This window comes from Protobothrops mucrosquamatus, unplaced genomic scaffold (genome assembly GCF_001527695.2).
Source record: "Protobothrops mucrosquamatus isolate PMUCROS unplaced genomic scaffold, P.Mucros_1.0 scaffold28, whole genome shotgun sequence".
NCBI classification, from domain to species: Eukaryota; Metazoa; Chordata; class Lepidosauria; order Squamata; family Viperidae; genus Protobothrops; species Protobothrops mucrosquamatus.
The window spans coordinates 1,558,079-1,574,221 of NW_015386413.1; the positions used below are offsets into that span (position 1 = coordinate 1,558,079).

Below are 16,143 nucleotides of genomic sequence, written 5' to 3' on the forward strand. Positions count from 1 at the left end.
TGGCGACGACGGGGAACGCCCACCGCGCGGCGCGAGGAAGCCCGAGCGGCGAGGAGGGAGGAGGGACGAGGGGGGAGGAGGAGGAGGAGGAGCGGCGCTCGGCCACGCCCACCGCTCCTTCTCCGGCTCGGGCTCTGCGGCGCTTCAGACGGGCGGCGCGCTGACGAAGCGGGGGGGGGGAGGCTGCTTGCTTCGGGGTGGGCGGGGCTTCCGAAAGGAGGAGGAGGAGGAGGATGGGGATGATGGGCAGCGGGGCGTGGGTGACTCTTCAGCAGGCCCCACCACCGGTAGAGGGGCTTTCTCCCGGAGGAGGAAAGGAAGGCAGTGGGGTGGGTGGGGGGGTGGGTGTGGATAAAGGATGGATGCCATGAAGTTGGTGTCAAGCCTTAAACAAAGCCATAAATAGACATCGCCCAGGAAGATAAAATGAAAGCAGTGGGATTCATGGAATGGAATAGAACAGAACAGAACAGAACAGAATAGAATAGAATAGAATAGAATAGAATAGAATAGAATAGAATGGAATGGAATGGAATAGAATAGATGGAATGGAATGCAGGAACAGAACAGAACAGAAAATATAGAATAGAACAGAATAGAATGCAGAATAGAATAGAATAGAATAGAATAGAATAGAACAGAATAGATGGAATGGAATGCAGGAACAGAACAGAAAATATAGAATAGAATAGAATAGAATAGAATAGAATGCAGAATAGAATAGAATAGAATAGAATAGAATGCAGAATAGAATGCAGAATAGAATAGAATAGAATAGAATGCAGAATGGAATAGAATGCAGAATAGAATAGAATAGAATTGATGGAATGGAATGGAATGCAGGAACAGAACAGAAAATATAGAATAGAATAGAATAGAATAGAATAGAATAGAATAGATGGAATGGAATGGAATGGAATGCAGGAACAGAACAGAAAATATAGAATAGAATAGAATGCAGAATAGAATAGAATAGAATATATAGAATGAAATGCAGGAACAGAACAGAAAATATAGAATAGAATAGAATAAAACAGAATAGAATAGAACAGAACATAATGCAGAATAGAATAGAATAGAATAGAATAGATGGAATGGAATGCAGGAACAGAACAGAAAATATAGAATAGAATAGAATAAAACAGAATAGAACAGAACAGAATGCAGAATAGAATAGAATAGAATAGAATAGAATAGAATAGAATAGAATAGAATAGAAAATATGGAATAGAATAGATTTCATCCAGGTAGAGAAAGCATGAGAAGAAAGCCAGGAGCAGAACAAATATCTCGGTAAGCCAAAAAAACATGTTTAATTTCATTTATGGTGGAAATACTAGGGTTCATACAATTTGGACACTAGACTTCTTGAGCAGTACTTATTGACATCGGACTTGCTGGAGTACAGTTCTGCAAGATATTTTAGCTCCTGGGAGTTCAGAAACAGTTGGCCTCTTTTCTGATCCTATTATGGATTATAAACGTGATGCTAGATGCTTTTAATATATGTAAAGTCGATCAGAGATGAACGCAGCCAATAATTATTTTATTTGCTGAACCATTACTGCCAGCTTCCTAGGCTTCTTAACGTTCCTTATGTTTAATTTCTCACTCTGGACTCTTAGCTTAGGTTGATTTTAAACAACAAGGGTATAGCTTAAAGGGTTTTGAGTTTGGGTGCTTTTTTTGCCAAAATAATAAAAACTTCTGTATCTTAAATCTGTATTTTATTACAGGTCTAACGTCAGATTTCAGACAGAGAAAGAAAATCATACAAGGATGTTGTACTTGATTTATTTTCGTGATAAACCAATTAAAATACAAAAAAGAGGAAACAGTCTCCGAGAGGTCCCACGTTTTAATCTTTTTTCTTTTAAATACAAATTCACTCTGCAATACAGGAATACATATAACTTTTAGAGCTCTAAACATAATGATCTTATTTGTATCTATAAAATATTGTTCTATGGAAATATTTTCTTTTATGAAAAAAAAATCTTTTTGAGAAATTAAATTACATATTTACAATAGAAAAGGTACTTTGTAGAAATATTTTAATCTCAAAATACTCGGGTTAAGTCCCATATACTTCTATTTTTTTCATTTCCTTATAAAAATAATTGAAAAAAGCCAACAGCGCGTTTCTTTATGCCTCAAGGTTTAAATGGTCTGAAAAATAATTGCACCTGTAGTGATAGCTCCCGCTTTCGTGAGCCAGTTCATCAAAGATATTGTCATTATTAAAATAGAAAATATCTAGAATGCATAAGTGGCGGTAAATATTCTTATTGATAGAAGGGAAGTACATCTATTTTGCAAAATGTCTTCTCACTGGGGGGGCAAAATGCAACAGAACACACGAAGATCAGATCACCCATTGCTTCATATCCATATAAAACAAAATATATTCTAAGTACATTGAATAAAACAGATCTTTGGAATTTACTAAAAAAAAAAAAAAAAAAAATCAAGATAACGGCATGGAAAAAAAAAAAAAAAACCCCTCCTGAAATTAGCTATTGCTTGAAAGCATCGATTACATTATTATGCGAGACAGACAAATAATACAGGAAAGTCTTAAGAAATTTCGAATTTTTGGACAGTGATCAAAAAGAAAAGAAAAGTAAAAAAAAAAAAAGAAACTGCACGTTCCTTCATGCTTTGCCTTTTGAAACAGATCATCTTTTACACGGCGGAGGAAAACAACCAAACTGGCAATCAAACTCTACAGCCTTAACTCCTAAAATATAATTCGAGAAATTAAAAGTAGCTTTATAATGCCTTGCTTTGGAATCAGAGGTTACATACACAATTGGTGGAGGCGTTTTTCATCACATTCAGGAGAAGAGCAATCATAAAACTCTCTATTTCTCTTCTTAGTTACTCGTAAGGGCTCAGTGGCTGCGACTGTTCGCTTTCCTGTTTGATGTGTACAGTGGGAGGGAACCCGTTGGAAGCCGACACCATCACGACAAAAGGCGGCTGGTGAAAACTGGCCTCCGAGGGGGTGTCGTCTTCCAATCCCGCGCCGTTTTCGCACTCCGATTTCACCGTCCCTTGAACAACGGCGGCTTTCGTTTCCGGCGCTTTGATCACGGAGGTGATCATGGCGTTGGAACCGCCGTGGGAACCGCCGGACGTAAAAGTTACTACGGGGGTGGCGGTGCTGAAAGACGGGGAGGAGGCCACGTTGACCGTCCCGTTGCAAATTGTCTGGACGTTGCTGGTGGTGAGAACCTGGTGGACCTGAGCAGGGCTTAGAACGATGGACGAAGGAGGAGAGACCGACTTGGAGGACGACTGCAACACGACGTTCTCCTTCAGCACGGTCATGGACTGCGAAGAGGGGATGGCTTGTAGGATGAACTTCTGGGGCGCGGCCGAAGACGTCGGATCGGCGCTGGCGATCACAGTGGTTAAAGGCACGGTCTGGAGTGTGACGGTGTGTAGCTGCTGGCTTCCGGGAGTAACCACCACGGGGACCTGGCCTGAGGCTTGGAGGGTCCTGTTGAAGGAAAGATAAATAGCACGGGTCAGAACTGCCACCTTAGGCCTACTCTTGGCGTCTGCTAGCTGCCGGTCTGCCATCAGCCATGAGGGAGGCAGGGAGAAGGATGGGATGGGGGGAAAGCTAACGACTCAAGTCGCAAAGGTGCTTTTTTTTTCAGGAGGCAACAGGGCTTCCTGGTTTTTTTTCTCTGAAGACGTTTCGCTTCTCATCCCAGAAGCTTCTTCAGCTCGGACTGGATGGTGGGGGGAATGGAAGGATTTATACTCCTTGCAGACAGCTGGTCATTTGCCTCCTTTTAAAGAGACGTTGAGGCCACCTGGAGGTTTACCTGTGTCCTTGGATTCACCTGAGTGGTGCAAGTGGGTGTTTCTTTTTGCCCTGTTGTTGTGATTCCTCACCAGCCAGTGGACCTGGCAGCTGAGTCTGAGGAATCAGAGGAAGAGGAGGAGGAGGAAGGGCCTGGAGTGACATCGGAGTAAGAGGAAGGCTCTGAGGAGCTCCGAGGCTTACAGTCGGACGAGGAGCCTGGCCCCTCTACTCGCGCTCAGGCTGAGACACAGCTGTGTTGGGAGCCTGAGTTGGACAGTGATGAAGAACAGCTGGGACAAATCCAGAATGCACAAAAGCGCAGGCAAGAGAAGCGAGTAGGATAGAGGAATTCTAGCTCAAAATGTAAACCAATTTTTAATCAAGGGATAGGACAGCTGTCTCTCTCTCTGCTGGAGCTGCCAAACAAACTCAATCCTTCTGTAGAGTTCCAGCCACATCCTAAACTTTTTTTCGCAATGGATTATTTCTCTCTCTTTCCTCTTGTGTCCTCAACTCCTTTAATAATTTCCTAAATCCTAACACTTTTTCGTTTTCTCCTGAAAAGAGGATATTTTAGAATATTTTAAAGAAGGCAGGATGGCCCCAGCTGGAACTATAGCCAAAATGGTGTTCATCATTTTAAAGAGATTACACAGAATGCTTTCCTTGTCGTCTGATCCATTCATTGCAGATCGCATAAAATTAGAATCGGGGCTGCAGTTTCCATGCCCTTGCTCTAAAAAGAGCATGAAAAATAATGCTATATTTAAATGCAAAAAAAATAAATATTTGGGTTAGATTACTGGCATAATACAGAATGTCTGGAAAAATAGGAATCCACCATGCGTTGCCTAGCCCTGTGAATAACCCCAAATTAAAACATTTGTTCTTCAGCTCTCCTGCTCTTTATTCTTAATCAGCTAGGCAACTGCAGATCAAGCTAGGAGAATAACAGATATGTGCTTCTATAAATCCTCTCCTGCCAAAATTAGCCAAACCTAGAGATCTCTCCCATCAGACCAATTTAATTTTGCAACAGTGGTCTTCTACTTAATGCAAGCTCCATCCTTAAGAGGAAACACAATTAAAGAGGAAAAAAAGGAACGGAAAAAATGAGTGTTAGAAAAATCTCCAGCTTCATTTTCCGTTGGATTCAGCTCCAGAATGCTCCAATACTGGAAGTTTTTAAGAAGAGATTGGTCAAACATTTGTCTGAAATGGTATGGGGTTTCCTGCCTGAGCAGGGGGGTGGACTAGATGACCTCCAAGGTCCCTTCCAACTTTATTATTATTATTAAAATGAAGCCGGAGTTGTTGTTATTATTATTGTCATCATTATTGTCATTATTATAATCATCATCGTTATTATTATAATTATTGTCATCATTATCATTATTATTACCATTATTATCATCATTATTGTCATCATCATTATCATTATAATTATTATTGTCATCATTATCATTATCATTATTACTTTCATTATTAGTATTATTATTGTCATCATCATTATCGTTATTATTGTCATTATCATTATTATCATTATCATCGCTATTGTCGTCATCATCGTTATTACCATTATTATCATCGTTATTATCATCATTATTATTATTATATCATTATTATTATTGTCATCATTATCATCATTATTATTATCGTTATTATTATATCATCATTATTATCATTATTATTATTATATTATCATTATTATTATTAGTAGTATTGTCATCATTATCATTATTATCATCGTTATTATCATTATTACTTTCATTATTATTATTGTCATCATCATCGTTATTATCGTTATGATTATTGTCATCATTATCATTATCATTATTGTTATTATTGTCATCATCGTTATTACCATTATTATCATGACTGTTATTATTGTCATCATCATTATCATCATTATATCTATCATTATTATTTTCATCATCATTATTATTGTCATCATCATCATTATTATATCATTATTATTATATCATTATTATCATTAGTATTATTGTTAGTATTATTATCGTCATCATTATCATTATCGTTATTATTATTGTCATCATCATCATCATTGTTATTGTCATCATTATCGTTATTATCCTTATTATTATCATTATCGTTATTATCGTTGTTGTTATTATTATTGTAACCCTCAGAGGCTTCCCAGGCGAGGGAAAAGAGCACCCGGGGTCTGGGCAGCCAGGCCACAGTGAAGATTCGCTCCGAGGTCCTCACCTGATGTTCGGAACCGAAGGATTCAGGGATTCGTCCAGCATGTTACCGCTTACGGCCGCCTGCCCTTCCTGGATGGGCTGCACAGACGGCATTAAGTGGACTGTCCGATAAAGCTGAGTGGGATGGGCTGGCTGGGCCGACTGCATCGTCCTCAACACTTCGGGGCTCATGGGAGGCAGGGGCTGCGGTACAGTCTCCAAGGGATGCTTCAGTTTGGCCGGCTTGGCGTTGACGGGCAACTTTAAAAGGGCCGCCGATCCGCTTCCTTTGGCGCCTGGGTTGGAAGAAGCCTTGGACTTGCCCGCTTGGCTTCGGTTGGCCCCGGGGGTGGAGAGGAGCGTCGAATCGGGAGTGTCCATGCTGGAATTGGGGTCCACGTCGTCAATGTAGATGATGTCTTTCGGCATCTCCTTGAACTGGTAGACCAGGCGCTGGCCCTCCACTTTGGCTAGAATGCCTCTTTGGTAATAGTATCTGTGGGAGCAAGGGGAGCCACGCCCAGGGTTAAGCTTAAAGGCAAAAGAAATCCACTGAAAAGGCGAATTAAAAAAATAATAATCACTAAGCGAAATGTTTTCTTTTTCAGAACATGCAGCTGTTTCCAACCGGTATTTGACCAGTATTGAAAACTTTTTAAGTAGGACGACCTGCACGTTCTGAAATATCTCATCAGAGTCAGTGACAATGGGTGGTATTAGGTAGCTTCCTTCAACTAGAGAAGGGTCTTTTCTCCAGTTGAAGCTTCTGTGGAGGAGAAGGAGGAGAAGGAGGAGGAGGAGGAGAAGGAGGAGGAGGAGGAAGAGAAGGAGAAAAGGCGGAAGAAAGAGAAGGAGTGGAAGAAAGAGAAGGAGAAGAGGTGGAAGATGAAGGAGAAGGAAAAGGAGAGAAGAATCGGAAGAAGAAAAAGGAGGAGGAGAAGCAGAAGGAGAAGAAATGGAAAAAGGAGAAGAAGGATGAGAGGAAAAGGAGGAGGAGGAGAAGCGGAAAAAGGAAAAGAAGCAGAAGGAGGAGGAGGGAGAGGAGGAGGAGATGGAAGAAAGAGAAGGAAAAGCAGAAGCAAAAGGAGAAGTGAAAGAAGGATGGGAGGGAGAGGAAAAGGAGGGGGAGGAGAAGCGGAAGAAGGAGAAACAAGAAGCACGACGAAGAGGGAGAGGAGAAGAAGTGGGAGAAAGAGAAGCAGAAGCAAACGGAGAAGTGGAAGAAGGATGGAAAGGAGAGGAAAAGGAGGAGAAGCAGGAGAAGGAGAAATGGAAGATGAAGAAGGAGAAACAAGGAGAAGAAAGAGGGACAGGAGAAGGAGAAGAAAGAGAAAGAGAAGCAGAAGCAAACGGAGAAGTGGAAGAAGAAGGATGAGAGGGAGAAAAAAGGAGGAGAAACGGAAGAAGGAGAAACAGAAGGAGGAAGAGGGAAAAGAGAAGGAGTGGAAGAAAGAGAAGGAGAAGCAGAAGCAAACGGAGTAGTGGAAGAAGAAGGAGGAGAGGGAGAAAAAAGGAGGAGAAACGGAAGAAGGAGAAACAGAAGGAGGAAGAGGGAAAAGAGAAGGAGTGGAAGAAAGAGAAGGAGAAGCAGAAGCAGAAGCAAAAAGGAGAAGTGGAAGAAGAAGGATAGGAGGGAGAGGAAAAGGGGGAGCAGGAGAAGCAGAAGAAGGAGAAGAAGCAGAAGGAGAAACAGGAGGAGAAGGAGTGGAAGAAAGAGAAGGAGAAGAAGCAGAAGCAAAAGAAGGAGAAACGGAAGAAGGAGAAGGAGGGGGAGGACAAAGAGAAGAACAGTAGCTTCTCTATGACGTTAAAACTCACTTAACAACCGTCTCGTTTAGCAACAGACGTTTTAGGTTCAGTTGTGGGGTTACCTGTATCGAATAACCATTTATCTTTCCAATTTTTCCCCCCACAATTCGGTTTTTGTATTTGCAGCAGCACTTCTTACGTTGCAAATGTCGCCTGTTCGATGCTGTCCAATTGTTTGCTTTTACGGCTGGTTCAAAACGTGGAGGGTGGTTGGGCGCTAGAAGAGGCCAGGACCTGGGCCCAAAGGCTCTCCAGGGCCCCTTCGGCCTGGAAGGGAAGGGGAGCTCCCTCCCCACCCCCAGCGTTCACCTACCTGAGCGCTCTGCCCATCGTCTCGTAGTTCATGTCCGGTTTGTTTTTGTGCTTCCCCCACAACCTGGACACCGCCTTGGAATCGACTAATTTGAAGATGCCCTTTTCCCTCTGGGTCCACTTGATGTACCTGGGGCAGGTGGCTTTGTCCTGGAGCAGGGCCAGCAGGAATTCCCAGAGATAAATGGTGTTCCCTGAAACAAGAACAAGGCAACGGCAAATTGGTTGGGGTTGTGTGACGTCCTCGGGGGAGCGATGGGCAAAGAGGGACGGGCAGGCCTTCCTACGCCCGCGCGATCTCCCTGTCTCGTGAACTGCGCCCGGTGGCCAGTTGACTCCCAGGTGTGAGTCAGCGTGCCGTAAAGCCTCCCGGGGCCACGGGGCCTGGCGACTGGAGGGCCCTCTGCCTGCTGTAGGGTCTGCCTGGCCAACCGGTAGAGTTGGCAGGCCGAGTTCTTTCGATGAAGGAGAAGGGAAGGAGAAGAGAAGAAGAAGGGAAGAGAAGGAGAAGGAAGGGAAGGAGAAGGGAAGGAGAAAAGAAGAAGGGAAGAGAAGAAGAAGGGAAGGAAAGGGAAGGGAAGGAGAAGGAAGGGAGGGGAAGGAGAAAAGAAGAAGAAGGGAAGAGAAGAAGGAGGGAAGGAAAGAAGGAAAGGGAAGGGAAGGAGAAGAGAAGGAGAAAGGGAAAGAAGGGAAGGGAAGGAGAAGGGAAGGGAAAGGAAGTAGAAGGGAAGAGAAGGAGAAGGGGAAGAGGAGAATAAGGGAAGGGAAGGAGAAGGAAGGAAAGGAGAAGGAAGGAAAGGAGAAGGGAAGGGAAGGAGAAAAGAAGAAGAAGGGAAAGAAAGAAGGAAAGGGAAGGAGAAGAGAAGGAGAAGGGAAGAGAAGAGAAGAACGGAAGGAAAGAAGGAAAGGGAGGGGAAGGAGAAGAGAAGAGAAGGGGAAGGGAAGGAGAAGGAAAGAAGGAAAAGGAAGGGAAGGAGAAGAGAAGAGAAAGGGAAGGAAGGAAGGGGAGAATAAGGGAAGGAAAGGAGAAAGGAAGAAGGGAAGGGAAGGAGGAGAGCATAAGGGAAGAGAAGGAGAAGGGAAGGAGAAGGAAAAGGAAGGGAAGGAGAAGAGAAGAGAAAGGGAAGGGAAGGAAAAGGAAGTACAAGGGAAGAAGAAGGGAAGAGAAGGGAAGGGAAGGGGAGAATAAGGGAAGAGAAATAGAAGGGAAGGAAATGGGAGGGAAGGAAACAGGAAGGGGAAGAGAAGGGGAGAATAAGGGAAGAGAAGGATAAAGGAAAGGAAGGAGAAGGGAAGTGACGGAGAAGGGGGAGAATAAGGGAAGAGAAGGGGAGGGAAGAGAAGGGAGGGGAAGGGGTGGCCAAGGAATTAAACAGGGGTATCTCCCACTTCATTTATCATGATCACTACGGTGGACTTCTTATGAAACTTTGCTGGATTTATTTCCAGCCCCTGTCACTGGAGTAAATAAATACATCAGGACCATAAATAAATAAAATAATAAACACATAAGGACCATGAATCAATAACAAAGAAGGACAAGCCATTTATCTTCCTCGGAGTGCTCGACTCCTACTGCACCCAGAATTTAACCAAACACGTTCCGGTATTTTCCAAAACTCTCCGACTCGGGCTGTTTTGTGCTTACCCTTCCCGTCTTTGTTTTTCTTTTTCACGGATATATTTGGAGTCAGGCTGGGCGATTCTGGCCGAGGGACTTTGGGTTTCTTCCCTGCAAAGAAAGCAGAAAAATCTCCTAAGAGGAACTAAGGAGAAGAAGAAGACATTTAACCCATTCAAGTCATTCTTTCTACCAAATTTTCAGTCCCCAAACTGCAGGGCGCGTTCAAAATCCCGTACGCCGGCATTTCAAGTCTCCAAGTTTACAGCAAAACTGTTATTTTTTTTAATTTTTATTTTTTTAATAAAATCTCTTTTTATAAAAAAAAAAACAGGAGTAAAAATGCTAATCGTCGCCATTGTCCATATTACTTTAGGCCAGGGGGTCTTCAAACTTGGCCCTTTGGTGACTTGTGGACTTTATAGAGTCAGCCTGTTGCCCCCAACGTTTTGGGTCCTCGTTTTACCGACCTGGGAAGGACAGAAGGCTGAGTCAAGCTTGAGCCGGTCAGGATAGGATCGAACTCCTGGCAGTGGGAATGTTTTTTATAGCAATGGCATTAGCACTTAGACTTATATACCGCTTTACAGTGCTCTACAGCCCTCTCTAAGCAGTTTACAGAGTTAGCATGTTGCCCCCAACAATCTGGGGGTCCTCATTTTATTGACCTGGGAAGGACAGAAGGCCGAGTCAACCTTGAGCCGGTCAAGATCGAACGTCCTGGCTGTGGGCAGTGTCAGCCTGCAATGTTGCCTTCTAACCACTGCGCCACCAGGGCTGCTACGTGTACTTAACGCTTGAACGTAAAGTAGAATAACTCTAGGTCGCTCTTGAGGACTTTCTACTTCTTTACCTCTTCTCTTCTTTGGCTGCTCCGGCGTGCTGGGCGATTCGGAAAACGCCTCTTGGAACTGATGAACCTCTACTACTTCCGGGATGCCATCGAGAGTGACCGACACGTGAGTAATCGGAGCAACTTCCATATCATCCTCGGCTTCGAAGACGTGCGCTTCCGAAAAACAACAACAGAACAGTCACTGAACATTCGTAAAGACTGTACTAGAGGTCGTAACAATCCGAGTGGCGGGATTCTCCGCGGGAAAAGTCTCCCAAACCAGAGGCGGTGAATGTAAATTGTTTTATTCTGACTAATAAAAAGAAGTCAAAATACATATAGGTGGTCCTTGCCTTACGACCACAACTGAGCCCAAAACTTCTGTTGTTAAGTGTGACATTTATTAAGTGAGTTTTGCCCCATTGTACAGCCGGGCCTGCAAACAGCTGTTAAGTAAATCACTGCAATTGGTAAGTTACTAACAAGGTTGTTAAGTGAATCACTGCAGTTGGTAAAGTTAGTAACACGGTTAAGTGAATCTGCCTTCCCCCATTTGCTTGTCGAAAGGTTGCAAAAGGGGGATCACGTGACCCCGGGAGACTGCAACAGTCATAAGTACATGTCAGTTGCCAAGCTTCTGAATTTTGATCACATGACGTGGGGATGCTGCAACGGTCGTAAATGTGAAAAATACTCATTAAGTCCCTTTTTTCAGTGCCGTTACAACTTTGAACGGTCACCAAATGACCTGTTGTAAGCCGAGGACTTAAGCTGTACTATATTTAGTATATAGTATATCTCACATTTTCCCTTGGGAGATTCAAAGGATCCGTTTATCCCAAGAAATAATAATTCCCTCTGAGGGCAGACAGACTAAAAAGACCACGACGGGACAAAATTGCTAAGGGGACTCCGTGGCCAGGAGGGGAATTGAATTTAAATTTCCCCCATCGTAGCCCTACACGCAATACTTGGTTTTTCTGAGTCTTTGTTGAAAAGTCACTTTGGGTAAGTTATTTTTTTTTTAACTCGTCGCTGCTTTGCTGTAAAAGAGGAAATAAATATAATTCCACGTGGATAGTCTGGCTGGCAGTACAAACAGAACAAATGGCTGAACTCAAAAGCCGTATAATTCCCCCCCCAATCCATCACGGCTGAAATGACGGATGCGTGTGAATGTGTGCGGACTGGAACAAAATAAAGATCAACAAATCAGGAATAATTTGGACGGGTAATCGTACTGTGAATGCAAAAGGGGGAAAAAGGGGGTGGGAGGAGGGAAAGAGCATTTTATGGATGTTAAAAATATTTGAGCACGCTCCAGCCAACCCAAGAACGTTTTCACATTTCATGAATTTCAACGGGAATTCAAGCTGAAGAAATGTAATTAATATAATTTCAGAGGAGGAAAACAAAAACAAAAAAAAAGAAAACAGCCAGGCGGACAGATTAAGAGCTTAATCTCGCTCTTTCTTCCCCAGATGACGCCGCGGAAAAGGATATACTTAGAAAACTGGAAAATTAGCAATAAATGGATTTTACTAAAATCCCATTCTAAGCCTATCCAGAGAACCTGCTCAAAAAGTAAAGCATCCTTTTGTTTTTTCTTCTTATTTTGCAATATCTTCGCTCAACAGAGCTTTTGCAGAAGCAGGCAGAATTTCTTTTTTTTATTTTTTTATTTTTTCCTCCTGGCTGAGTTGCTATCCCTCTTGAGACTTACTTGATCTTTTTCCGTCCAACATGGGGCCTGGGGAATCCATGTTGAGAAGGGCCTCGGCCGCTTCGATGGTTTGCATTGTCTCGTCTCCATTGTGGCAGGATGCTTCAACTAAAAAATTTGGGGGGGGGGGGAATATTAACAGATATTAACCGAGGGGTCAATCAAAACATCTTTTCAGTTGTCTAGTCCAGGGGTAGGCAACCTTGGCTCTTTTATGACTCATGGACTTCAACTCCCAGAATTCCTGAGCCAGCATGGGGGAACTATGGCCCCCTCATGACTCGTGGACTTCAACTCCCAGAATTCCTGAGCCAGCATGGGGAAACTATGGCCCCCTCATGACTCGTGGACTTCAACTCCCAGAATTCCTGAGTCAGCAGGGGGGAACTATGGCCCCTTCATGACTTGTGGACTTCAACTCCCAGAATTCCTCAACCAGCATGGGGGAACTATGGCCCCCTCATGACTCGTGGATTTCAACTCCCAGAATTCCTGAGCCATCAAGGGGGAGCTAAGGCCCCCTCATGACTCGTGGACTTTTACTCTGAGAATTCCTGAGCCAGCACGGCTCAGCTTGGAAACCTCTCCATTTCTCCTCAGCATGGCTGGCTGAGGAATTCTGGGAGTTGAAGTCCACAAGTCATCAAAAGGCCAAGTTTGAAGACCCCCATCTTAAATCTAACAAACAAAATGGAGGCTGGCTAAGGAATTCTGGGAGTTGAAGTCCACAAGTCATCAAAAGGCCAAGTTTGAAGACCCCCGTCTTAAATCTAACAAACAAAATGGAGGCGGGCCAAGGAATTCTGGGAGTTGAAGTCCACAAGTCATCAAAGGGCCAAGTTTGAAGACCCCTGTCTTAAATCTAACAAACAAAATGGAGGTGGGCTCAGGAATTCTGGGAGTTGAAGTCCACAAGTCATCAAGGGCCAAGTTTGAAGACCCCTGGCTTAAATCTAACCAACAAAATGGAGGCTGGCTGAGGAATTCTGGGAGTTGACGTCCACAAGTCATCAAAGGGCCAAGTTTGAAGACCCCCATCTTAAATCTAACAAACAAAATGGAGGCTGGCTAAGGAATTCTGGGAGTTGAAGAATTCTGGGAGTTGAAGTCCACAAGTCATCAAAGGGCCAGGTTGGAAGACCCCTGGGCTACTACAATGTGTTCTACCTTGGAAGACCGCTTAGACTGATTTCAACGGACCCCAGAAATACAAGAGTAACAATAATTTTGAAGAAAACGGGGTGACCAATAATAAAAGTAACTGAATTCAATGTTTAATACAGCGTTGAATTGTGCCCTGGAGAGTTATCCTAGTTCAGGGGTAGGCAACCTTGGCTCTTTTATGAGTCGTGGACTTCAACTCCCAGAATTCCTGAGCCAGTCATGCTGAGGGGAAGGGAAGAGGTCTCCAAGCTGAGCCAGAGATTCTGGGAGTTGAAGTCCACGAGTCATAAAAGAGCCAAGGTTGCCTACTCCTGGTCTAGGGAGATTCTCAGTCATCCAGGCCATGGGTTGTTTGTCCCCAAAGTGCTTTTCTTCCAGAGGCAACTGGACTTTCTTGGTTTATCCTCGAAGAGCTTTTCGTTTCTCATCCAAGAAGCTTCTTTGGTTCTAGCTGAACAGTGGAGAATGGAAGGATGTCTATGCCTTGCAGTCATCTGGTCGTTAGTGCTCTCTCTGAGAGTCGTTGAGGCCACTTGGAGGTTTATCTAGTTCTCTTACTAGGGTTTTAGTAAGGCCACACCTGGAATACCGCAGCCAATTTTGGTCACCGTATCACAAAAAAAGATGTTGAGAGTTTGGGAAAAGTCCAGAGAAAAACAACTGAGATGATCAAAGGCCTGGAGGCTAAAACATATGAAGAATGGCTACGGGACTTGGGTTTGGATAGTCTAAAAAAAGAAGAAATAGGGATGACATGATAGCAGCGTTCCAGTATCTGAGGGGCTGCCACAAAGAAGAGGAGGGGGTCAATTTATTTTCCAAAGCACCAGAGGGAAGGACAAAAAACAATGGTTGGAAACTGACCAAAGAGAGAAGCAACCTGGAATTAAGGAGAAACTTCCAGTGAGGACAATTAACCAGTGGAACAACCTGCCTCCAGAAATCGTGGGTGCTCCATCTCTGGAGGCTTTTAAGAAGACGGATGCAGTGTCCCGGGGTGTGTGTGTGTGTGTCACGTGATCCCCCCCTTTTGCGACCTTCTGACAAGCAAAGTCAATGGCGGAAGACAGCTTTGCTGAACGACCGTGTCACTCACTGCGGTGATTCGCTGAACAACTGAGGCAAGAAGGGTCGTAAAATGGGGCAAACCTCACTTAACATATGTCTCACTTAGCAACGAAAATTCGAGGCTCGGTTGTGGAGGAGTAGCTGTACTGCACATTTCAGCCAATTATCTGGTGGGCTCACTTCAATGCTATCAGGATATTGTTCAGACCTTCCTTCCTTCCTTCCTTCCTTCCTTCCTTCCTTCCTTCCTTCCTTCCCTCCCTCCTTCCATCCTTCCTTCCTTCCTTCCCTCCCTCCCTCCCTCCTTCCACCCTTCATTCCTTCCTTCCTTCCTTCCTTCCATCCTCCCTCCCTCCCTCCCTCCCTTTCCTTCTTTTTCTTGGCAAAGAGCAAAAAACAACAATGAAAACTAAGATACAAGTGTCACAAAAGGATATTGATAAGATACTAGTAATTCAGTTGATTTATTTTCAAACTTTTAATAGCTTCCAATTTATTAAAAAAAACTACTCCAAGAGAACAACGGCAGCACAACCTAACACAAAGGGGAAAAAAGCAGAGGGGTCATATAACCAGTTTATGAGCAGACCCAAATGCCTGGGAAGATCGAGGGCTCTGACCCTCGAAAGTGTGTGGAAAATGGTCATCAATCTTTTTTTCCTGCCTCAGAATTGGAAGGGACCTTGGAGGTCTTCTAGTCCAACCCCCTGCTCCGGCAGGAGACCCTACACCATTTCAGACAAATGCCTGTCCAGTCTCTTCTTAAAAACCTCCAGTGTTGGAGCACCCACAACTTCTGGAGGCTGATTCATCTTCCTCACTGTCAGGAAATCCCACAACCTCGTACACCCACAACTTACTACAAGACAAGAGAGACAAAATGAGGTCCTGGCTGGGGCAGGAGAGGAACGAACCACGTGGAACAGAAGCACCTGTTTGACGTCATCCGTTTCAGGGAGCGAAACTCCCCCAAATAAACACGACAATCAAAGCGAGTCAACCACAACTTGGCTAAGGAGGCAAATTACACCCAGGGTGTCTTCCCCCCAAGAATGAAGAAATTTAAAAAAAAATAAAAATAAAAAGACTTTACCCACCTGTAAGGGTAATATCATCATCATCATCTATAATTTCTTCCTCCGCCACGTCCAGCGAATTCTCCGTGATCATGTCGCTCGGCTCCGTCACGCACGATAAGCCCGAGTAGTTGTTCAGCAGATCGGCGCTCGGCACGTGCTCCACGATGACGGCGGGAAAGATCGACGGATCGCCCAGCTGTTGGAAAAAGAGGCCGGGGGGGGGGGGGGGAGAACAAAAACTTTATCAGAAGATGCAAACGAGAGACATCGCCGAAATGGTGCAAAACAGGGGAAGGTGACTGACTCTCAGGCATCAGCTGGAAGAAAGAGATGGTTTTGTAAATACGTCTCCCCAGCTTGGCTCCAGAACGTTCTGGGTTTTGTCACAATCTAAAGATCTCCGGGCTTCCTCTGTTAAGTCAGGGCCCATGGCTGAATCACTCCCTGATCGATAGCTACAGGTCTATATTAATTGGAGGAGGAGGAGGAGGAGGAGGAGGAGGAG

The 16,143-nt window shown here is 44.2% G+C and overlaps 1 protein-coding gene across 1 annotated transcript in view; it reads right to left on the reverse strand.

The window, feature by feature from the left end:
• Window positions 1-1,780: 1,780 nt before the first annotated feature.
• Window positions 1,781-16,143, reverse strand: part of ELF1 (E74 like ETS transcription factor 1) — a 37,043-nt gene continuing 22,680 nt past the window's right edge. The window contains exons 2-8 of the mRNA XM_015811068.1: window positions 15,657-15,834; window positions 12,328-12,435; window positions 10,623-10,778; window positions 9,797-9,880; window positions 8,150-8,342; window positions 6,050-6,523; window positions 1,781-3,505 (exon numbers count right to left, since the gene is read on the reverse strand). Of these exons, the coding sequence (XP_015666554.1) occupies window positions 2,881-3,505; window positions 6,050-6,523; window positions 8,150-8,342; window positions 9,797-9,880; window positions 10,623-10,778; window positions 12,328-12,435; window positions 15,657-15,834 (1,818 nt within the window). The 3' untranslated portion in view covers window positions 1,781-2,880. The remainder of the gene's footprint in view (window positions 3,506-6,049; window positions 6,524-8,149; window positions 8,343-9,796; window positions 9,881-10,622; window positions 10,779-12,327; window positions 12,436-15,656; window positions 15,835-16,143) is intronic.